The 24,321-nt window shown below is 47.2% G+C and overlaps 4 protein-coding genes and 1 long non-coding RNA gene across 18 annotated transcripts in view; 4 read left to right on the plus strand and 1 right to left on the minus strand.

Moving 5' to 3' along the window:
* The first annotated feature begins 388 nt into the window (after positions 1–388).
* On the plus strand, positions 389–12,153 carry LOC120896418. 8 transcript variants are annotated; one of them, XM_040300525.1, is made up of 16 exons: positions 389–934; positions 3,323–4,000; positions 4,086–4,643; positions 5,440–5,739; positions 5,994–6,071; positions 6,145–6,240; positions 6,832–7,656; positions 7,787–8,392; positions 8,498–8,676; positions 8,758–8,897; positions 9,200–9,454; positions 9,523–9,673; positions 9,854–10,138; positions 10,202–10,617; positions 10,692–10,817; positions 10,972–12,153. In XM_040300525.1, exons 2-16 carry the CDS (start codon positions 3,571–3,573, stop codon positions 10,976–10,978), a joined length of 4,452 nt encoding a protein of 1,483 aa, XP_040156459.1. In that variant the 5' UTR covers positions 389–934; positions 3,323–3,570; the 3' UTR covers positions 10,979–12,153. The 8 variants fall into 8 exon arrangements, with proteins under 8 accessions (XP_040156459.1, XP_040156455.1, XP_040156458.1 ...); XM_040300521.1 differs by having other exon boundaries at positions 11,009–12,153; XM_040300524.1 differs by having other exon boundaries at positions 10,226–10,617; positions 11,009–12,153.
* Positions 12,154–12,531: 378 nt separating this feature from the next.
* Positions 12,532–15,105, plus strand: LOC120894908. Its single transcript, XM_040297780.1, has 7 exons — positions 12,532–12,694; positions 12,759–12,848; positions 12,935–13,045; positions 13,114–13,231; positions 13,296–13,450; positions 13,518–13,657; positions 13,726–15,105. The coding sequence occupies exons 1-7, from the start codon at positions 12,584–12,586 to the stop codon at positions 15,017–15,019; spliced, it is 2,019 nt and encodes a 672-aa protein (XP_040153714.1). The 5' UTR covers positions 12,532–12,583; the 3' UTR covers positions 15,020–15,105.
* A 142-nt stretch (positions 15,106–15,247) lies between these two features.
* LOC120896843 (CWF19-like protein 1 homolog) lies at positions 15,248–17,208 on the plus strand. Its single transcript, XM_040301327.1, has 4 exons — positions 15,248–15,326; positions 15,396–15,562; positions 15,626–16,043; positions 16,111–17,208. The coding sequence occupies exons 1-4, from the start codon at positions 15,307–15,309 to the stop codon at positions 17,087–17,089; spliced, it is 1,584 nt and encodes a 527-aa protein (XP_040157261.1). The 5' UTR covers positions 15,248–15,306; the 3' UTR covers positions 17,090–17,208.
* A 206-nt stretch (positions 17,209–17,414) lies between these two features.
* Positions 17,415–24,321, plus strand: part of LOC120901869 (calsyntenin-1) — a 91,828-nt gene continuing 84,921 nt past the window's right edge. For 2 of the 7 annotated variants that reach the window (XM_040310249.1, XM_040310727.1), the window contains exons 1-2: positions 17,415–17,542; positions 20,167–20,518. In XM_040310249.1, the coding sequence (XP_040166183.1) occupies positions 20,392–20,518 (127 nt within the window). In that variant the 5' untranslated portion in view covers positions 17,415–17,542; positions 20,167–20,391. Of the gene's footprint in view, positions 17,596–17,663; positions 17,852–17,902; positions 17,927–20,166; positions 20,519–24,321 lie in introns of those variants that run through there. The other 5 variants (XM_040310569.1, XM_040310650.1, XM_040310405.1 and 2 more) reach the window with 5 other exon arrangements.
* Positions 19,043–19,476, minus strand: LOC120902506. The gene is made up of 3 exons (XR_005739427.1): positions 19,323–19,476; positions 19,220–19,267; positions 19,043–19,123 (listed from the first exon to the last, which is right to left on the minus strand). It is a non-coding gene; the product is annotated as an uncharacterized LOC120902506 (long non-coding RNA).

Here is a 24,321-nt window from a genome sequence, read left to right on the forward strand (position 1 = left end):
CCAACACCACCGACCCATCACACACACGCACACACACTTGATAATGCATTCCATCTTTTTCCGCCCTGTTCTCTCTCGTTAGTCTATATGTAAAACTGTCCACTGTGAACGATCGGAACAAAACTAAAAATAAAAAATCAACAGCCAATGCGTCACGTCAGCTCTGTGTCGCACAAAAAAGTTAGTCAGTGTGGGTTTCTTCTTTACTGTTGTACCTGGATTTTTTTTTTTTTGGATTTGTCATACACACAACCATCGTGCATCATCCATCCCTTTCCAGCTTGGTTTGCTTTATCAATCCCCTCCCCCCTTTAAAGGGTCAGCCAGCTAATTTGCCTTTCATGGGTGGTCGGAAAAATGGGGACATTATAGGCAGAATATTCTGCCGCCCGATATTCAGTGCTTTACGAGATCTCGCTGTGAACGGTTTTGTTTGCGCCGAAGCTAAAGTTGGTGCGCCGGTTTTGCAGGTGGGTTGCAATCGATGCAAGGGAAGATTTTTGGCCCAAAAATCCCCATTGGATTACACAATCGCTTTGCATAACGCTAACAGTGCTACTGGAAAGGACTGAGCCACCCAGCCAACAAACAGACTGTCTGAGTTTTGGTGCAAAGTTTGCTAGTGGAAGAAACAAGCTCTACGTTGAGCTTTGTATTAGTTTCGTGTTGCAGATTGTGAGTTTAAAGAATGATTTTACTGACTGCTTAGTGGTGTTTGGTGCTGGCGGTGAAAATTCTAAAACAAGTGTTGTACTGAATTTTGGGTGATCGTCAACAGTAGTAGTTAAGTGTGCTTGTAGCTTTTAGTGACATCTCAACATTTGTAAAGCACAGTGTGTCTCAGTTACAGGGGTAAAATTTTCATTTATGTGTACCAATTTGTGTGCTACAGTAGTTCCAGTGTCTTGTTGTGCCAGTGTGTTGAATTTAACAGGTGAGCAAAAAGAGATTTTCAACAGATATTAGATAATGAGGAAGAAAATCATGAAGAATTAGTATAAGAGAAGAATGCAAAGTGGATGGTACTAGTGATCCCCATCTTCCCATTACTAACTGTTTCTTTAATATTCGATTAGTGTATAATATAAGTAAATCGTTTTGTGTGCTTTAGATGCTTTGCAATGCGTATAGACACATTCAATTTGCAAAATTTAAGTATTTTTGTGTTTAGACAAATAGTCCATAACAAATGTTGCATACCTTTAGGCGGTCTGAGTGGATAAAAAGTAACGATCACTCTTAGTATCTTAGTATATAAGTACCATTCACGCTGTTCACAGCATAAACAGTGAACAAAATTGATTGAAAATGCTTTTAAATGTTTGAGCCATTTGAAAATAGGTAAATGCATTGGTCACTCATTTATACAACGTATCTCAGTGTTTTGCTATACATTTTTGTGATATTATTCAAAGCTGAAATGGTGGAGTTTACTCTTGAATTGTGAAGCTTTGTTAAATAATTCCAACACACACTAATTTACATCTTAATTTTGATATTTCATTGATATTTATTTTACAACGTTTTTCTCCTCTGTTATGCCCTGTTGGATGTTTTTATTTGGTTTCAAATGTTTTGCACGTTTATTAATTGTCATAATTTAATTTTATTTTTTTCTCTTTAAAATTTTTAAAATTCAATCTACATGCGTGTTATATATTTACTTAGCCTATAAGCGATCGATGTAAATCCTCAACATTATTAACTGCAACAATCCTTACCCTTACTTCGGATAATTATTTATGCATAGTAAACCACATCTAACACGTTTTAGACTTTTTCCCCCTCTTCAGTAAACTGTGCAGCCCTTGCGTTGAAAACTGAAGCGTGCACAAAAGAAAACACCTTTCGACTAATTTTGTCACACCTTCAAATTACCTCGATCGATCGACACAAATCATCACGTATCGAAAAAACAGGAAACCCCTAATTCGATCTTAACCACAAACGCACGCGACCTCGCCACAGTTAACAGTGGTTTTTATTCCCTCTACAACTCCCTACGCAATCGTCATTTAACACGAGCGAAGGGTTGCACCAGCCGCGTTACACACGAGCTGTTCGATCAGAATCAGAATCTGTTGCTCTGTGGCTGACCTCAATCAGAGGGGCCCATCGGTGGCTACTGTACCCACTGTCCTTCGGCTCAATTTTCCCCGTGTTGATAACACGCGCCCTGCCCAAAGGTACCGGCCGCGATTCTGAGCACTGATGGTCCAATTTTCAGTGATCACGCTCGAGTTGCTCGGTAATGTTCTAACCATCGAGCCAGCACGCCAAACCATTTCATTCGACCACAGAAAACGTTCCACACACAAACCCACCAAACACTCACTTTGTGAATCGAAAAGCCCACAGCACAGTAATTACATTCCATCAGTGCTACCATACGATCCCACAGCACCCTTCCAGCTTCAAAAATGCGATCAACGTGGGGTCGCCCTCTTCAGTTCGTTCTAGCCCATTTTCCCTAGTTCTGGCTGCTCCCTCGCTCTCCCTTCTCCATTGCCCTTCACCGAGTGCCCAACAGGCTCGGTCGTGTTTTTTGAAACTCATAAACCGTGACAAATCAACTGTTCCGATCAGCAGCGGAAGTTGGTTCCGGTTTTTCTCTTTTGCGCTCCGGCCGAACCATTCTGCGTAACGCACACCGCGCGATCCACAACCGCAAACAATTACAACGACCAGTGTCCAAGGGCCACCGAATGCTGACCCTTCCCGCACATGCCGAGCGTCGCCGTCCCGCATACTTTTAGAATGGTCGCATTTGATCGCATCGCAGTGGCTTTTTAGGTACGAGCGGAGGATGAGTGGGAACAAACGAATTAAGTTAAACGCACCCGCCCCAGGGTGGCTAAATGGTGCTGGGTGGCTGTGGAAAATTTCTCTCTATACGTTGAATGAAAAGGTTTTTGTGTTTTTGGATACAGATCGGTACAGTTCTTGATGGAACTCTCGCTTAGCTCACGAACTACGAATACTGTTGTGTAGAAGTTCCGACCAAAAAGAATTGGCGAAAAAGGAAAGTTTTTACACAAAGGCTCACCACATATGGTATATTTAAAGCCAATTAAGCTCTAATATCCAACATAGAAGAGGAAAAATCAAGGTAAAATGAGAACACTTTGAAATAAATAAAATCTTTTAACAAAGAACAGCCTAGAAATACGCCTAAAGTTATGCAATTATTAGTGAAATAGAAAATTTTGGTTCCGATACAGGGAAAATTGCGATTTAGGATGCTTAGAGCGTATGTTAAGAAGGATACATCTTATTGTATGCGTTAACTAAGGTCCTTTAAACTCTTTTACCTTCTTTTCAGCTCGTTAAAAGCTATGAAGTGGTGACATGAACGAAAGATGCAGAAAACACTTTCTGTTTAGGCCTACACCTTCAAACGACACTTAATACTGACAAGAGCCTAAATCTACTCGTCACAATTTTAAATATCTGTCAGTTCTTTTGAAATCGGAATTGTCCAACTAATATCACCAAACGGTCCATACCACGTCGGCCATTTTGTACAGTTGCACCTGTGGCAACTAGCAGCAGTCGCTGCTCGTGTTCGCTATGCGTAAAAGGCAAAAGCTCCTACCGGGGCTATCGGACGTAACCGTACTCGTGCTGCTGGCCCGGTTCGCCCTGGTCCTGGGTCAAACGACCTGCAACAACGGGCAGGGACGCGTACTGTACGAGCGGCTACCGAACCAACAGCTCCAGGGGTTCGACGATGACGTCGTGCGTGATTCGGCACCACCGTTTCGAGTGCTGGAGAAGTGCCAGGATTTGTGTTTGCGCGATCGTACCGCCTCGAACAATCTTGGCCGGGCCTGCACCAGCTTTGATTTCCAGCCCGGTAGCCGAATTGCTTCGTTCAGTGGCAGCGTTGAGTATGAGGAATCGACGTGCTATCTGACGCGGGAACAGGCCGCTCCCGAGGGTATCGGCAACCTGATGCTCGTCCCGAACAGTGTCCACTTTACAGAAGTTTGCATCACCTGTAAGTAGAGAAGGGCTAATTGTCAAGATATTTATTCGTAAGAACAGGTTTTGAAGATTCTTTGAACTTTTTCCTCCCCAAACAGCTAGTCGTCCCGATCGCGAATGTCCCAGCAGACGCTATGTGTTTGAGCGTCATCCAAGGAAGAAACTGAAGCTCCCGGTGTCCGACATCAAGGAGGTTACGGCTGCCAATCGTTCCGACTGTGAGGACAAGTGCCTGAACGAGTTCTCGTTCGTTTGTCGCTCGGCCAACTATGACTCCACTCTGCGCAGCTGCGCCATGAGCCGGTTCACCCGCCGGACACATCCCGAACTGCTAGAGGACGATCCGAACTCGGACTACCTGGAGAACACCTGCCTGAATGCGGAACGGCGCTGCGATGGGTTGATCGTGTACGTGAAGGAAGAGAACAAACGTCTCGGCGGCCCGTTCGAGGTGGAGATCTTCAACAACATGACGCTGGAAGAGTGTCAATCGCTGTGTCTGCGTGCGGAGAAGTATTTCTGCCGCTCGATCGAGTTTGACGATCAGACGAAACAGTGCATCTTGTCGGAGGAGGACTCCGTGTCGCAAAAGGACGATCTGAGTATCAGCTCAAGCCCGACGCATCATTTCTACGATCTGGTGTGTCTGGATAATCGTAAGTACCAAATCATACCGATTGCTACCGAACCTGGAAGCAATGGATAACCTCGCTTTGCGCTTCGCTTGCCTAAGACCCTGCAGTACGGGGGTTGTAACCCCCTTCAATTCTGGGGTTGTGGCTCTAGTTTGGTGTTTTAGAGCTCATTGGATTCTCCCTGTCAAGGTTCAGCTCGTTCTGTGGGTGGAAATAGATCCACCTCTAGCAGTAGTACGATACGAGAAGGTCCATACGCACGCTTAAACGCTATATATATCTCCTTCTCCCTGTAATAAGCTTAAGTATCTCAAAAGCACGCTTACCTACCTCAAGTGCATCTGATCCATCATTCCCACGTCACTGTAGATTGGGGCATCCCTCAAGGGGTGTGTCCAATGCTTCCTTCTTCCCACACTTCCCAAGCGTCACAGTTTGAGGTCAATGTTCGTATTCTTGTCCCACCTTTGAACACCTCCGCCCTGGTTTTGCTGCTGAGACGACGAGCCTCAACCAATAGAAAAAAAAACCGGGCCCGCCAAAGCATTCGCGTCAATTTGTCCTGTCAGCGATTTCCTTCCCAAAATAACCTAGGTCCTGATGACTTAAAAAATGCCATTCATTCGATCGAGATCTTCAGGTACCCTTAGGCTTTGCCCATAAAGAACCATACACAAACAAAAACCTTACGGGGGAATCCAATGGGGGCCTAAAAGTGCCATCCAAGACAAAGCGCCGTAGCGTTCAAGCGAAACGTTTTAGTAACAAAACTCCAATATTTTGTTGCGATCTCCTATGTACGTCCCTACCGACCCAGAGCGTGGAGCCGAATATCCGGACAACTCCGTCACGTCCCATCTGTTTGCGAGTGGCCGCCGGCCCGATACCGCCTTCCAGCGGTATCGCAACTCGCGCCTGGGTGGGGAGTTTCACTCGGAAATCACTGGCAGGTCGCTGAGCGAGTGTCTTGACGAGTGCCTGCGGCAGACGAGCTTCCAGTGCCGGTCGGCCGTGTACAGCGATCGGTTCCGCACCTGTCGTCTCAGCCGCTACAACCAGCGGGACGGTATGCGCATCATCTACGATGCCGATTACGATTACTATGAGAATTTGATGCGTGAGTATCTCGAACGTCAGGCTTTTTCCTGGGTGGGTGAGGGTGAGATGCCACCCTTGATCAACTATTTCTTTTAACATTCTGATTGATTCCACCTGATTCCTTCCATCCTTTTCATCCCTTTCACGACCCATTCCGCCGCTTTGCTACTCACACACCCACTGTTCCACAATGACCAACCCCCATTCGAACCCACCGCAACAAATACCCGCTTTATCTGCGATATTCCGATTCTCGTTGCCATTTTTTCCAAGCGCACCTAGTCGGGGGAGACACGGATACGACCAATGGGCGACCGGACCCAACCGATTGGCGACCACCGTACGGAGGAGGTAGGTTAAAAGAAGCGCCTAAAGTGTTTGGGTTCCATTTCCCACTAAAATCCTTTGATTGTTTCCACCGTAGATCGTGATCGGGATCGTGTGCCAGATGATAGGATTCCACCCGGGCGCTATCCGCAGGGTGATCGGTACCCTATGGGATCGAGACCGGACTATGGAGGTAGGTTATACGTTATGTAGATTGCTTGCGATTCGTTGCACCTTGTCAATAATCGGTATGTGGTATTTAATAAATTTAATAGTTTATATACAATCAGGTCTCTCTAAGCTGAAGCATCTCTAGGATAAGTTGTTTTCAAAAATGAGCATTTTGATCATTTCGTCATACTTTTTACTGTTTTATCTTGATTAACCTTGATGAGCAAAGATGAATTGTTGAATTAAAGTGCTTAGAAATATATTCGAAATATATACTATATTCGAAGGTCACATGATGTCATAATAGAAACTATGATCTCTACGATACTTCATAACATCACTCTTAGTAGAATTTTCAGAAGTCTTTGATATGTCGCCAAATCTTTAAATGTCCTTAAGTCTGAAAAACATTTGTATATGTCCCGCTCTATTTCATGCATGTTTTATCCCTCCAAGATAAATATCTAAAAGAATAAAGATGAATAGCTATAAGTCCCTTTGGGATCACCCCAACATTTGTGCTCACACCACATGCAATCCAAAAAACCAAGGCTCCAAGAACCGTGCCGTGCAATACCCACACAATCCTAAGCACACTTCCTCACGCCCACAGGTGATCCGTTCCCCGGTGGCTATCCACCGACCGATCGCTATCCCGGCTCAACCGATCGCTACCCGGTCGGACCGGGCACGGACCGCTACCCATCGGGTGGCGGCGACTACGACGGACGCTATCCTCCCGTATACGACAATCGGTTCCCAGGTGACCGGTACGGTCCCACCGATCGCTATCCGGGCGATCGTGACCCCGACCCAATGTACCCGGGCGGTCCAATGCGCTATCCACCACCACCTCCACTGCCACCGCCCGGTTCAGGCTACCCTTCCGATTCGCGCTATCCTCCACCGATGCCGATGGACTCGCGCTATCCGATGGATCGCTATCCACCGTCTGACTCACGCTATCCGGCGCCCGATTCGCGCTATCCGGCCGATGCACGCTACCCACCAACGCAGCCGGACGCAGGTCGATACCCACCCGGCCCAGCACCAGACACGGGGCGCTATCCGCCGCCTGAATCTGGGCGCTATCCACCACCGGACTCTGGGCGCTATCCACCGCCCGTTCAGCGTCCGGACTCGCGCTACCCGGTAATGGCACCGCCAGCTACACGCTACCCACCATCCCAGTACATGCCACACATGTACGGTTCGGCTGTGTATCCGGTAGTACCGTCGCGAGCTCCACCAAACCGTGGCTACGGACCGGACCCATATCCGGCGCCTCCCGGTGCCCGCCCAATTGACAACAATCGCTATCCGCCCGCTCCGGACGCACGCTACCCGCTCGAACCGGTCGGTGCGCAGGGCCGCTATCCGACCTCGCCGAACGTGTCGCCATTCCACAAGTACATGACCGGACCAGGCCGTCCATCGGGTAAGTTGCCTGTTTTCACTACTATCTATGTTCTACACGTTTGCCACGCTAGCAGCACATCAAGAATGGTTACTGTAAGTCTGCAGAGGACATTGGATTTTCGCTAAGATCCGCTTCTTTGTTCCTTCAGCAGGTTACGATCCTTACATGGGTGGGTATGAACCGCAGCGTGGATACGTGGACGATCGGTACGGTGGTTACTACCCAAGTGGGGGCGGTCGCTTACCACCCCCTCTACCACCACCAATGCCAGCGTTTCCCGATCGTGATCGAGGCTATCGGCGTCCGGCCGTCGGCATGGCACCGGACGGCGGTGGCTATCCGTTCGAAATTCCGTACGGCCCCTCAGGCACCGGGTACGATAACACACTCGGCGGTGGCGACGGTTTCGGTGGCTACGGACCACAGCGACCGTACGAAACGCGCTGCGACAACACGGACACGTTCAAGCAGGTCGCCGCTAAGCGCAAGATGCGCAAGCAGTACATCCGGCGCGTGATCAACGCACCATCCCTGGGCATCTGCCAGCAGGAGTGTGCAGGCGCACGGGACTTTATGTGCCGGAGCTTCAACTATCGCGACAGTGCACCGTACGAAACGGAGGGCAACTGCGAGCTGAGCGATCGGGACTCGCGCGACCTGGAGGTGCCGAGCACGCAGATGTTCGAGAGTGACAGTGCGGACTATTACGAGCGGACGCCGGGCCGAGGTGGGCCGCACGACGAGTGTTTGGACGGTAAGGCACACAGCGGTAGATAGATCAAGAATAAATTGTTGTTTTTTTGGAATTGAATATTTGGTAATGAATTGTTTTTTGGGGATTTTGCGCTTGGTACACCAGTCGGACAGGTTTGTAACGAGGACGGTATGGAGTTTACGCTGCGCACGCCGGAAGGTTTTGTCGGGCGGATCTACGCGTACGGGTTCTACGATCGATGCTTCTTCCGCGGTAACGGTGGCACGGTGAATGTGCTGAGAATTAGTGGACCTCAAGGATATCCCGAGTGTGGAACGCAACGGGTAGGATGATGTTCTTGTCTTGCTAATCTTGAGCTTGAACTGCTGGGGACGTGGTCTCATCGTTTCCCGTTTTCTTTGCAGTACGGTGACACGATGACTAATATCATAGTGGTACAGTTCTCGGACAATGTGCAGACGGGACGCGACAAGCGCTTCAACCTGACGTGCATGTTCCGTGGTCCTGGGGAAGCCGTCGTTACCTCGGGCTACATTGGCGCTGGGTAAGTAATGATCTTCCAGCCTGAAGGTGTCCAAACTGTTACAAAACTCTTGCATGCGTATATTCCTGCATGTTACTGCCATCTTCTTGCATGAACCTCAAAGTAACTAGCAACTAGACTAGCTACTAACACCGAATCTGTGTACCAAAACATAAAGACCCTTTGCTCCCATCATGTTGTGGTGCGTGCTGTGGATGTGATCGATCGTAAAAAGTGATGCAACGCTGATCCTCACCCCAACAACACCACGAACATGATGCGCCGAGACAAAGAACGACCGTTGCAATGCTTCTCAAGCGTAGCTTTCAATCGATTGACAGATCCGGTAGTCCGATCCCGATCGAGTACCTGCCGGCGGAGAACTCGATGAGCAACAAGGTGCGGCTGATGATACTGTACCAGGGCCGACCGACGACCACCATCGCCGTCGGCGATCCGCTCACGTTCCGGCTCGAGTCCCAGGACGGCTACAGTCACGCAACGGACATCTTCGCCACGAACGTGGTCGCGCGCGATCCGTACTCGGGCCGTAGCGTACAGCTGATCGATAATTATGGGTAAGCGGGTTGATGCTTTTTGCAGATTGGCGTGAGTTGACATTGTGATTTGTTCTACTGTTCTTTAGCTGCCCAGTTGATAGTTTGGTGTTCCCCGAACTGGGACGATCACGCGACAATGATGCACTGGAGGCTCGGTTTAACGCGTTCAAGATACCGGAATCGAACTTCCTCGTGTTTGAGGCTACTGTGCGTACGTGCCGTGGAGGATGTCAGCCGGTAAGTGCCTAATACCAAAGCTCTAGTGGTTGGAGTATCAATTCAGTAGTGTGCGTTAGGTCAGATGGAAGGAATCGCAATGATTTTAAACGCAATTGCGTCCCAATAAAACATTTTTATCACATTTTATTCCTTCAATTCAATCCTATGATTTAACTCACTCCCTTTCCCTTCATCTAGGCATACTGTCCAGGACCAAGTGGCCGTTCGGAACCTTCGTTTGGTCGTCGGAAACGATCGCTCGAAAATGGGACGGAAACGATCGGCACAGCCGAGCCGCTGGTAGCCGCCAACCCAGACCCAGCAGACGACGATGACGACGAAGTGTCTATCGTGAACGGTACGATGGTGAACGAAAACGCAACCAGCGCCAAGACACGGGACGCCATCGGTGATACGATAACGGCCGAAGCGGACACAACCAGCCCGACCGAAATGCCCGAGCAAGTGCGCGAAATGATTGAGGTATTTCCGGGGCAGGGCAACAACGCTACGCACAAGTTTGACGGTTCAAGCAATAATTCAAAGTCTCGCTACTTCCGTCCGCTGCAGGTGTTCCAGTCGCGGGAAGAGATGCAGCAGGATACGGTCGCCCGCAAGATGGTCGCACCGATCGAGTCGGTCTGTTTGACGCACGCCGAATACTACGGGCTGATCAGTGCGGTCATACTGCTGATCATACTGCTGATCAGCATCACGTTTGCGGCTGGCATTGTGTACCGTAGCTACTGGAAGGTGTTCATCAAGAACCGGACGCTCGACCGTAGCTCACCGGTCAATTCGTTCAGTCCTTCTGCGCTCCACAACGCGGGAGGAAGTCAGTTTGAAGCGTCCGGACGGGCGCATTCGACGGCAAGCCGAGGAGGAGGAGCTGGTACACCGCACGTGCGTACGCCGGGAGTGTCACTGTTTGGCAGTGGGCTGCAGAAAACGTTCGCTACCGGGTAGGTGATCGTAAGATGATCGTGTTTATTGGAATGATCGTTTCATTTGAAAAATGTGTCACCTTCTCACACAGCAACCTGTCGCGTATGTGTCAGATCCCGGTAATGAACCCACTGTCCCGGGCCGGGGCACCCAAAAGCGAATTTGATGACCCGAGTGAACCGATCTACACCGATCCGTCACTGTTTGAACGATCAAGGTAAGCATTGGCCGGGGCAAATTATTTAAATCCTCACAATGATCTCAATCCATCTCTACCTTTCTTCTTCCAACTCTTTTCCTGTCAATCCCTTCTGATGTCTTCATCTATCTCTCTCTCTTTCTTTCTTTTTGGCACTATCATGCATTTGCAGAATATAACACCTTTGAACCTCCCAACCCCCATTTCAGATCACTGCGCAGCATAGCCGTCGACCAGACGGAAGATGCTAACAATGTCTGAACGATGTGTGAAGATGTGCTGTAACAGTGGAACAGCGGAAACGAATTGAAATGAAAAAGAAAAGGACAACAAGCCCCATAGAGTTATACGATTTCTTTAATTAACGCACCCAAAACGAGAGCTAAGTGCGCATTAGATTTTCATTAGAGCGTTAGGAGTCTTTGATCATGATCAGCAGTTCACGCTGGAAGGGGTAAAACCGAACCGATGCGCATATTTATTTGATAGGACAATCGAACAGACACGCACTACACGCGTTGGACCACATACCCAATACACCCAAGTGAGATGGACGTTGGATCCTCTTCAATAGAATGCCTCCCGTTCCCTTCTCACCACCTGCCGGCTCATAGATAGGGTATAGCCAGCATAAGGTTAGCAATTAGGCCGAGTGATCACTTTCAACTCTCCGCTGCCGAGGTTGTTGGAGGAGTGCGCTAGAATTAGCATACAATTAAACACAAACAAACACAAACACACACACACAGCTAAACCAAACTAAAGCTCATAACGTTAAGTACTGTGATTGAAGTGTAACGTACCGATTCGATCGCGATGATCGGACCAGGGAGTTGTTTCAAATTGCAGACACTCTAACAGAGAATAGTGGAAGAGTAGAGAGATGGCAGAAGTTAGGCATATAAAATACATACATACATATATATACTTTTATAATCATAATAACTACTTTTACTACTCGTACTGGAGGGATACCGTATACCGTGGACACATTCTCTCAGCCGCCAGCCGCCGGGCAGCTTGCCTGTTTTGTATGATAGGGGGAACAGAGAGAATCGCGAGCTGTACACCGTTTTGCTGTTCTATATTTATTTGACTTTGAGCAAAAGGAAAGAGGAACAACCTTTTTTCTGTACTTTTTCGCATACTTACTGTCGCCCGCTTTTTACTTTCTCTATCGTAGTCTTAAGTGAACGAGTAAGCGGAACTATTCCACAAACGTGGAGTGGGTTCTTTCCAATCCCGGGGAGCTAATCAATCCCGCCCCAGGGAGTTACATACTTTAGCACCGTGTCTCTAACCGCTAGGCTTTTTATGAAGAAAATTTAATAAATAAGCAAATCATAACTTTGAACTTGTTGGCGTTTTTTTCTTTGGTTTCAATTTTTGTGTGAAGAGAATGAATCAAGAATGCATAAAAATCGATTCTCCAAAAGGTGAAAGATATCACGATCAACGAACTGAAAGAACGTGCAGTCGCAGTGTGTACGTGCAGGCAGAGCGTTCTTCGCCGGCTGTGCTTTGGAAAAGCGTGACAATTTTCCAACCTCCTCCCCTTTTCATGCACGACATAACATGTGGCCGAAAGTGTGAGACAAACAAAAAACAAAGGTGATGTGATCAAGTCACAACATACGGCCCGAGCGCGGGTGGGTTATGCCTTTTCGGAAAAGTGCAACCACAACTGACAACCAGTCACGGTCGGACGTTCGCTTCTTGTGGAGCCGTTTTTTTGTGTTGATTGAAATTGTCCACTTTTTGCTGTGATTATACAATTAGCTGCAATGTTCGGGGTGAGAAGTGTTTGTTTGCTCGGGCTGTTAGTTGGTTGTGCGAAAATGGTTGGAGCAACGACGATCGTGCCTCCGACCAACGAAACTGGAGTGTGTGAGGAGGTAAAGATGCTAATAGAATGTAAAAATTAGGTTAGAATATAATATCTATCTCTTACTCCCACAGACGATCTGCTCGAAGTTGGAGTATTACGATAAACTGAAGCAAAAGTGTCGTGACTTTCCCGGTGGAGGGTTTCTTGTTATTATGGATCATGTGAGTTGAGACAGCACTTTACAGCTTAAGTTGATCCTTCAAAATTTCATTTCCTTTCATTCATTTCATTCTCTTCCGCATTAAAGTCCACTAAATGTGCCAACGGAGACAGTGGTTTGCACACTTTTAGCCGGCGAGACTTTTACTACGTATGCCACCCGGATGGGGTAATGATCGGTCTCTGCCCGGACAATACGGTAAGATCAGTTGCAAAAGAATGCGTATTGGATCTACCGAGCGCTACCAATAAGCTAAATACTTGCAGGTTTTCAGTGACACAGAGAAACGCTGCATTGGGGAGACGCTGAATCAACCGAACACGATCAAGGTGCACGATGAGTCACAGAACTGTAACATCATCGTGCCGGATTGTAGTGGTGTGGGTAAGAACAGCATTGTGCTTGACTTAATTTAAGGCGAATGCATTAAAATGAGGACTTTTTTCAGGACTTTTCCCCATACCTTCCAACTGTTCGTTCTACTTCAAATGTCAGGAGTACAACTACAACTTCCACCAGTACGTCTATCAGTGCCCGCCGGGAACGTTTTTCCATCCTGATCTACAAAAGTGCTCTTCCACGAATAAGTGCTATGAAGCTCAGGTAAACAGGAGTACCTTATATTAAAAGCGCAGAGAATAGACGTAAAACTCTAATCTATTGATTCCAGGAGGAGATCCTGCACAACTTCAGTAAAGAGTATTTCCCCGAGTGTCTCATTTATGGTCAGTTCCGTACGGCGAAGGACTGCACGCTGTACTATCGCTGTGTTCCGAACATTGATGGTTCCTTCTACCAGATTCGCTACGAGTAAGTGGATGTGCTGGGCTAGAATGATTAGGGATTTTCTTATTAAAGCTTATTTTAAATCCCTTCAGATGTCCCTACAAGATGAGCTACAACATTGAGAAGGAACTTTGTGTCCCCGAACATCTGCAGTGCTGCGAGTACATTCCTCACGAAAGAATAATAGAGCAGTATAAGGTGCAGCATAGCATTGATGCCACTACACTGCTCCCCCAACCGACGACTGTGATCAGTGCAATCAACACGAAGATCACTTCCAGCATTCCAATGTACTACGACACGACACAACCGCTCCCGTTGGACGATGCTCTGTCGCTGGTTCGAGGGACAAGTGCAAGCTATGCCACCACGACCACACAAGCAGTATCAGATGAGGACGCAGTGATCATGAATGTGACTCCCGACTATGATGATTATGCGTATGAATTGGATGACAATGATACTTCACAATCACCTTATGCTTCAGAAGAACCAGCAGAGCAGATTTATTCTACTCCTGCTTATAGTGGAGAGCCTCTAACTACCATTGAAGAGTATGCTTATGAGTCAAGTACAGGATCATATACTTCCGATAGTAATACTGACCAAATGTCATCAGACAAGTCACGATCAACGTCACATCCCGGTTACGATTTCTTGGAATGGGACGATGATGCTTGGGACATCCCTGATCGGGTTAGAGCAACTCAAACTTCACCAACGACGACTCTGTATGATGAAGAGATAACGAACTACGATGGAACTGAATCGAATGTTGATGCGTACAGTACTGAAGGTTTCACTGACTCTCCTGACCATTATCCCGCGAGTGAACCGTACGTGAATCCGGCTTCATTAGCCCCATACGATGGATTGGAAAGTGAAATGCTTTCTTACGGCACAGGAGTGAATCAAAAAGAGGAAAGCTCCTATGTGACGACTTCTCCGGAGCTTGAGGAAACTGTGAGCGAATATTACACCAATCAAAGCGCCACCGCAGAGCAAACATACGATTCACAAACAGAAGCAGCAGACAGGTATACAGAAGAAGCAATATCTCCAATGAATACTGAGCCGGCTATAGAAATAAACTGCACCAATGATAAGGATGGAGAAATTGTGTGCAATGGCCAGAAGCTAAGCGTAAACGGATACCTGGAGCTGCTGGGATATGCTTTGCAGCTAACAAAGTGGCAAGACTTGCCGGATGAGCCAACAACAGCGCTGAAACCGAATTTAAAGTTTCATCTGGCGTTGGAGTATCCTAGTAATTATATATTTAAGGCGCAAGCGATTGATTATCGAACGTCCTATAGCTATGAGTTAACATCGACTGCAGCGACAGAACAAACAACGGAAGAAATGAGAACATTAAATAATGAATAATGATAGAATAATACGCATTCATTAAATACCTGACTTATTTATGCTCGATTTAAGTAAATTAAATTAAAAAAAGTACAACCGATCTGTAACGGAAATAAAATAAAACGTATTGTCATTTGAAAAAATATGAAATTCGTTTCAAATGTGGTCTAAAGAAAATTTGCCAACGCTAATTTTTGTCAAGCAAATCTTCGCTCCATCGCAGCGTGCGCTGTCAATTGCCCCGTTTCCAGAATTGTTTTGTTTCGCGAAAGCAAACGGTTCGCTTTCCCGGATATTTTACCGAAATGGAACAAAAATTAAAGCTGTAAGTTGTGTGGAATATCTTTGTAAAGATGCTGTGAGACTTTCGATTTTATATGTACGCTCTTTGTAGGTTAGTTTGTGGCGACGTACGGGGAAGGCTGAAATCGTTTTTCGCGCGCATTGAAAACGTAAACAAAAAGAGCGGCCCGTTCGATTTGGTGCTGTGTGTTGGTGACTTTTTCGGCACCAACCCTGAGGTGGAGGTGTTGCAGGAGTACAAAAGGAATATAAAAACAGGTAGGCAACATTGTGAATACCACCAATCGATTGTTTGTTGCTTAGCATTGCTACTCTTTGCAGTTGCAGCGCCGGTTTACATACTTGGCCCGACCCGCAAGGAGCTTGCACAGTATTATGCCGACACCCAGGATGGTGATATCTGTACAAATCTAAGCTATCTGGGTAAGCGTGGCGTTTACACCACTTCCGGTGGGCTTAAAATCGCTTACCTCAGCGGAAATGCACAGGAAACCGGCAGCAATGAGTGGACGTACAGCAAAGCCGACGCCATTGCGGTCCGTGACTCGTGTTTGGCGAGCAAGGCCAACATGGGAGATTTCAGGGGCATCGATATACTGCTCACGTCACAGTGGCCTTTCGGTATGCAGGAGAAGGTGAAGGAAAGCTGCAAGCTGGTCTCCTGGCTGGCAAATGCCGTCAAACCGCGGTACCATTTCTGTGGCATGAATGACGAGTTTTACGAATCTCCACCATACCGGTAAGAGGAAGGAAGGTTGATTTTAAAAATACTTGGAACAAGTTTTTGATTACGGTTTCCATTTTAGCAACCTTCCGGACAAAAACACTCAAATGGAACTGGCAACCCGATTTGTCGGGCTGGCATCCTTCGGCAATCCGGAAAAGAAGAAGCACATTTACGCCCTGAGCATAACGCCGGTCGAGAAGATGCGCGTGCTGGAGCTGATACAGAAAACGACGGATGAAATTCCATCCCCCTACCAAAACCTGTCCCTGCTGGCGGAAAGCGGCACTACGAATAAGGAGGAAAAGCGGGACGATCAGTACTTCTACGACATGAGCACGCCGGACGACAATCGACGGAACAAACGGCGCAGTAACGATCCCAACCAGCACCAGCAGAACAATCAGAAGCGCGGTCGACCGACGTTCGATCAGGAAACGTGTTGGTTCTGCCTGTCGGCGGGCAGCATCGAGAAGCATTTGATCATATCGGTCGGTGACCATTTCTATCTCGCCCTGGCGAAAGGCCCCATCACCGAAACGCACATCCTGATACTGTCCATCACGCACATCCAGTGCGCTGCGTTGCTCTCGGAACCGCAGTGGGCCGAGCTGGTACGGTTCAAGCAAGCGTTGGTCCAGTTTTACGCAGATCGGGACCAGAAGGTGTTCTTTTACGAGCGCAACTTTAAGACGGGCCATCTGCAGATCAACGCCATCGGCATCGACGACAACGTGGCGTGGAAGATACAGCACGTGCTGGAGGACAAGGGCGAGGAGTACAGTGTGCAGCTGGAGAAGGTACCGAAGCTAACCGCGCCCAGCGATCTGCCGGAAAGGGGACCGTACTTTGTGGCGGAACTGCCGGACGATACGGTGATACTGACGCGCCAGATGAAAGGCTTCCCGCTGCACTTTGGGCGGGAAATTATCTGCGCGGACAATTTGCTCAACTGCGAGGAGAAGGCGGACTGGCGGCAGTGTAACTGCACCAAGGAGGAGGAGGACGAGATGGTGAAAAACTTTCGGGAGAGCTTCAAACCGTACGATTTTACTGTTTGAAAGGGGGCAGAGAGTGAAAATTTAGAGTTACTCCGTTGCAATTGAATTTTCTACTTCAAGTAATGTACATAATTCCACAGACATGTACAATTATAATAAAACGAGAATTTTGACGAATACTGCAAGGAAATGCTTCAAAAAGTGAATGAAAAATGTACGGCTGCACCTCCCGCATTACGAATTGAACTGCAAGCATGGCTTCCGCGATGCTTGCCTGATCTCACCTAGTTTATGCTGCGCGAGCATCAACCCCCATTTGTCAGGGGTGGGAAAAAAGAGAGAGAGAGAAAGAGATAAATATCCTCGTTTATCCGTGCCGGTTCGACTATCCGGACAACACGTCCAAACGCACTTTTCTCCCTTTCCCTTGTACCGTGGGTTATTCGTTGCCAAGATTTTACGCAGCTCCGTCGTGTCGCTGTCGTACACGCACCGGAGCAATTGATCGGGAAGGTAATACACATAGCAAAGAGAGAGAGATAGACAAAAAAAGCAAAAAATAAAAGGTTCGTCATCTCTAGAAGGGAGTTCGAACGGGTGTGTGAGACAGCAGCGGCGGGGGCGGAGGGAAATTCACGCGTGCGTACTGTGGTGGTGGTGCACAACGGTGTGTGCACGGTTCGGCACGGTTCCAAAACGGTTCAGTTGGTCGCTGCCGTCGAGCATTTTCCCAGTGCAAAATCGGTACGAGGGTTTCGTCGCGCTGACGCGTTTTTGTGCTGCTGCTGGTGCTGCTACCTCGAAGGTGTCAAACGCATATTGGTGTGTAGTGTATGTGTATGTGTGAGTGTGGAAAGGGGGTGAATTAAAAACACGGCGTGACAGCTTTTGCACCAGGTGTGTGTGTGCTGTGCAGGTGTGAATTTTAACTCCCCAAACCGTCTCCTCCTCCCCCCCACAAATCGTGCCTTTTTCGAGCTATCGCAGCACAGCAAGAAAAAGATACACACTGCCCCGGTGTATCTATGTGCGTGTGTGTGTGTATGACAAGTGTGTAAAGAAGGGTGTGCAGAGAAGAAGGGTGAATGTTGTGCGTGAAACAGGGGTGACTGCATACACACCACACCACACGGTGTGCAGCAAAGGAAACGAAAGAAGGAGGCACTTTTGAGGGAGAAAACGTGAAAAGGTGTGAAGAAAGAAAAACGAAAAGAAGAAAAAACACACAAATTGTATCGAAATCGTGCGTGTTATCCTGTCTGTGTGCGTCCTCTCTCTGTTCTAATGCGTGACTCATCGTCGTGGTTGCAGCAAATTGGGCGCGCGTGTGCGTGTGTCAGTGTTGTTTCAGGGTGGCTTTTTCTCTTCTCATTCTCCCACCCCTTATTGTTGTGATGTTTTGCGTGTGTTGCAGCACTGCTCATTCCGAAACCATTTCCGGTTTCTTCCTCACAAAGCCCACTCGACAGGGCTTTGATGGCGTTCTCCTTTTTGCCTTCGCAGTCGAGATGTTTCGATGCAAAACCGCTCGGATCGAAGCAACCATTGAACTTTTTCCCCAGGTAAAAGGTGAATTCACACCTTGCCAACATTGTCGCAAGAGTGCTCACCGTTTGCTCACAAGGAACTGAAAGCGGTGCAAGTTGTTTTCTTTCTTTCCGTTTGCCATTCAATTGCATGCTGAACAAGTGAAAGCAGCATCCTCATCCCGTTTGCTACCTTCCTGAGAGCAGTTCCCGTTAGAATCAACCCCAGCCGTACGGGGGGAAGGCATGCTTTGATCCACAGTGGTTGCGCCCCAAGAGGTTGCTGCTGCTGCTGCTGCTTCTTCGAGAGCTTTTTTTCGTGGCCCTTCGTGGCTGTGTGCGAGCGAAACCTGTTTTGCCCTGTCGAAACAAACTGGCGCGGCGGGTAGAAGTGTGTGAGGCAAGAAAATGCACTCGCCTGGCTCTGCGGCTAGTTGCGAAATACAGCGGAGGCAGCGAGGGGAGCTCCGAGGAAACAAGTCTAACTCGGAAAGGGGGTGTGCAATTGATGTGTCTGTTTGATTGAAGCAATGCACCAACACACGCTTACCAGCAGTAATATGGGTGTCTGGCGTTTTGGGGTTGGTGATTTGGGTACAAAACAAACAAGTGTTGTAAATAGGAATTGGACGTGATGATGAAAAGTGAAGCAAAGTTTTCTTACCCCTTCAGTGTGACTTTTCGGAGGAAAAAAACCCCGTAACAATATTTACTGCAATAGAAGAGAAGTATCATAACCTCATTCACTCACACTTACACACGCATACCTTGTACGCAAGAAACTCGAGGAATTTCAAGGATTCTACACCATCGAATTCACCTGCTTCATCGTGCCGCTGCGTTTGTATTGCGTACAGCGCGTTACGCTGTACGCGCGCTAGTGTGCGTGCGAGTCGTGTGTAGAGCTTCGTTCGTCCTGCTTCACGGTGCGCCTCGTAGTAGTGTGTGTGCGCGCACGCGAGTGTGGCACTGGGTACTTTGGTCCTGCCGCTAGCGAGCGAAGGATTGCATACGCGACAGGCGCACCAGCCAGCCACAATGTTGTTACTTTGATGTGTGCATTTTTTTCGTGTGTGTTCTGTGCCTATTGTGTACGTTGCTGCTGATCCAGGAGGGTGTATATGTGTGTGTGTGTCTTTTTGTTTGTTTGCGGGGATTGTAGTAAGCATTGAAAAACAGGCGAAGCGCACACAGTCACACACGGCAGACACGCTACCACCAGTTTCTCTGTGAAGCATTGTGTTTGGCAGGCGATTGTATTGTGCTCGTGTGTCGTGTGTACTTTTGCTGATTAAAATCCTTTCCCGCTCCATTTGTTTTCCCAAACGCCATCGTTGTGGGGTGGGAAAGGGTGAGGTGTGAGTGAGTTGGTGGGTTTTTTGTTTTTGTCTATGACTAAGAGGATAAGCATCCATCAAAAACCGCCAGATAAATTAACAGTGCCGGCAGTACATCTCGTTTTGTGTCGGCCATGACAGCGGTCCTTCTTCTTGCTCGAAAAGTATGAAGTAATAGTGTGTTCAACACACTCAGGGAAGATGTAGAGTAACCGTAGTTTTCTGCGAAATTGCGACGCGCAATTCAACCCCTTATTGATTTAATTACTTACAGAGATAGTGCAAAGGCAATCATCGTGCAAATACTACAATACCTAGAAGAAAAACAGTAGTGGTGCTGCAGTGAAAGATCAATCAATTTCTTTGTGTGTGTCTGCGGTGTCGCGCGAAGAGTGTGTTGTGTGTGTCTGCGCTTCCTAGCAGAAGCTGAAGTGCTTTGTGTGAGTGAGTGTGCGCGCGTGTGAGTGGGGGAGAGGGCACGGCTCTCTAAAAACACACAATGGTGCCGGCGAAAGGATTTCTGCTTACGCTGCTGGTAGTGCTGGTTGCTAGCAGCAGCTTCAGCAGCCACCATCAGGTGAAGGGCGAAAAGTACGAGGACGAAGATGATTACTACGATTCAAGAGGTAAGGATAAAGGAAGAAAACTATGTTGATGCCTGTTAACTTATAATAAAACTGCGGGAAACTATGAGCACATACAGTTTTCTGGGAATTGAACGCCCAACGGGTTGAATAGGAAGCTCTCAGTAAGCTTTGAGGGCCAAACAGCCTAATCGTGTGAGCAACGTTTGAACGTAACCATATGATGATTGGCCACCTGAAAGCGATGTTTGGGGAACCAAAAACAATGCTATTTAATAACAAAAATATGGCTTCATAACTATTACAAATGCATATGGCAAATTCACACAGGGCATCTTGAGCTGTTGGTAATTTTAATGGGAAAAGGCTTCGATGTATGTTTGTTGGATTTTAATGTCGCCGAATATCCGCGAAGAAGACCTTCAACTTCGTCATGAAGCCCGTTTTCACACGTCATGTTACGAAAGACATTTTTTGTTCTTGCCTTTTGGAATATGTGTAGCTCAGTTGTAATTTGCCCCAATGCTATAATACTTCTATGGGAGCTTGCAAAAAAAATCATTTATTTGAAACTGCTTCCAATGTACCACAGCGCCATCGAAAGCTCTCTCATCAACCTCATTCGAATCGTTGAATCGTGATCGCATTACCATTAACTCGCCAAAAAGTAATCTTTTAATTAGTACGCTAATTGAATTGCTATTAACATTGATATAATTAGAGACATGCTGGTACCAACTGTACAGCCCGCCACCAGCTTTTAATTACCCACACAAAGACGGAAGGCTCTTTGTTTTGATGCGTACGGTCTAGCACACTGTTACAAAAATGTGCTAGCTCTACGTGGAAAGCAATTTCATCGCAATTAAGGTTCTTTCATTGCGATAGAAGTAAGGAAGCGCTACGGACGTCCCCAGCCCGGGTTGTCTTGATTTCGACGAAAAATATTGAAAGCAAAATCCATCTCATTAAGGTGCAACAACGCTGCTGCTCGGTTTCCTTGGCAATAAGTGGGTACTCGTGGGTTGCTACTCGCTGCTCCGCGATACCAATACCACCTGCAACTTAAGTTGCTCATTACGGTTAAGGTTTTGTTTTCTGCAAATTTGCATGAGCCGTTGCTTGATGCGATGCTGTTGTTGATGGTTGATGGGCAGCCGTTTGAAGAATGGGGCGTGAAATAAGTTTACGATGCTGGTACGTCCATAAATCTTGGCGAAAACAGATGGCCCACGATAAAACGATCATTATTTAACGTGTAGCACTTTGTTGTTGTTGTTGTTTTTTTTTTCTTTTCGCCTTGCCTGCGTGCTGTGTGAAGTGGAAATTATATACGCTTCCCCGCATATGATAAGCGTTGGGCAGCGACGACCCTACAGTCTTATCACCACCGTACAATCTTACCGCGCTGTCAATACTACGCTAAACCCGTACTGCAGTACCAACGTGGTTTACTGTTGAAGTATCTGCTGTGGAACTATAGCGTCCTTCGCATCTCTTCGCAACTGCAACCCATATCTAACTAAAAGCGACAGTCCGTTGACAGTTGCAGAATGAAAAAAACGTTTCAGATGAAACCCTGCACACTCTGTCTAATGTTTGATGTTAGATTTTTCCTCCTCGCCCGATCCAACATGCTTGACGGCTTAAAACAGAGAAAAAGTGAGTTTGGAAAAAGTAGAGAAAAGCACAAACAAAAAAACAATATATAACATGACATACGCAACGCTCCATTATAGTGTCACTCACACCCGGCACACCCGGGAAAACGACACATGCCTTCGTTCTATTTATTCTCAATCTAAATTCAGTCAACCAAATTGAAATTCCACCCACTGGAGTGGAAGTTGGCCGATGGGTAAGCGTGCTGAGGTACCATGTCCTCGAAGACATGACGGTATTGCTCCCCCAAAAAAAACAAGCTTCGTTTTTCAAGAGAAGCTCTTGTCATACAATGTACCTCTCTGAATGTCCTCGCCGTTGTGACATGGTGGTACAGGGCAATCGAAATAAAAGATTGCTACTTGCTTCATAAAACAAAACTAAACAATGGCGTAATGTCGCATAGAATGTTTCGGCACCAAAGTCTGTTACGGACTCTCTATATGGGTTATGTTGGTGCTTCGCTCGAATCGGGAGGCACATCAGTTTTGGAAAGAGTATCTGCAACACTGCTTTAAAAATGGACATGCTACAGAGCGGTTAGTTATTGCTTTATTCCAATTCCGTTCAAGCTTGCCTAGATATGAAATTTATCATCCACGTGTCAAACCACCAACATGGCGCTGCTTTTAACCCATCCCAAAATGGTTTCATTTACCCTGCCCAACCGGCGGGCATTATCGATCGAATATAGCCGATCTGCCGCGCCACAAGCGCGCAATGGCGTGTGAAATGAGCTTCGGTTGCCAATTTCTTTTCACTTCTCCAACATTAAACAATTATGCACAATGCCGTGTAATTATGATGCCTCACATGCAAAAAGAGCGGACCCAGCAGTAGTAGAAGCTAGTATGGTGGAACGACCAAACCCCCCTCAAGTGGCCCGGCCTTTAACCTTCGGGACGATTCTGTCGCGTACGGTGATAAATCTTGCCGCAATCGCAAGGATTAGCGCCACCACCGAAAGACGACCCAGTTTCGTGCCCCGATGAACACATCCATCCTCTTCCGAACACGGCCACGGCGTGATTCCACGCTGGTAAGGGAAAAGGGAGAAGGCACGACGACGTGCTCGGGTCACGAAACACACTCCGGTCTCATTATTAATCCGCCAAAGAAGCATAAATTGCATCCATACGAACGTTGCTGCTCCCTGTTCCATCTTCTGCTGCTGCTCCTCCTAGAAACAACCAATCGGCTATGGAGCAGTACAATGGACTCTGATGGCAGTGGACTAACAGAGTCAACTCAAACAATGGATCCTTAACTTATGCTTTTGTGTGTTATTTCACCCGTGTACCTCGCTCGCTCGTTCGCTCCTCTCCCATTTACCAGAAGTCTCCCAACTCCCAATTCGTATTTCATCGTCCAAACACCAAACGACTCTTCGGCGTAGGACTCCTTTCGATTTCTCGAGTTTGATTGTACTGTTATGTGCGCCAGTCGTTTGCCCGATTCGACGTCTTCAATATATATATAGTATGCTAAAAGCTCACTTGAAACTCCCCAACGTCGTCCCACGCACCGACGGTGGATGGGGACGAACTTCAGGAAGATCAGGCGATGACTAACTCTCCGTTCGTGATTGAGTCGCGATTTGCCGTTCGCTGTGTCTCTTCTGTTGCGTTGCGATGATGAGATGGTATCGACAGTGATTCGTAGTTACCTTGTGTATTCATCGCACAGGCCGATACCGATGGTTTGTATAATGAGGCTGAGACTCCTCTTCACTAGCAACAGCCAAGTTTGAAGTTGTTGGATAGTAGTGGTGATTTGTGGAGGATGGAGAGGAGATTTCGTTATGTCGCGAAATACGTAAATGGCTAAACCTGGCAAGAACATTCGTAAGGAATTAAATTGGTAGGATCTGCGTTATGTCTTGGTTCTTGGGTCACCTTTATGACAAAATAAGATAAATCATTGGAATTAGATTACATTTCAGTCTTACTGATTTATGTAGAAACTATTACGTTGGATCATGCTCATGCCGATGGTTGTAATATCAAAAGTTATTGGCTCTATATTCTGATATGGCTGGATATTAATTTTAGAATACGAGTGTCCATAGCTATGCTTATTTCATAATGATACAAATCATTCTGCTACACCTCACCACACAATATCTACAATAATTTTCCTACATCACACAAAACAACACATCTCGACAAATTGCACCCATCGGT

Source organism: Anopheles arabiensis, chromosome 2 (assembly GCF_016920715.1).
Source record: "Anopheles arabiensis isolate DONGOLA chromosome 2, AaraD3, whole genome shotgun sequence".
Lineage (NCBI taxonomy): Eukaryota > Metazoa > Arthropoda > Insecta > Diptera > Culicidae > Anopheles > Anopheles arabiensis.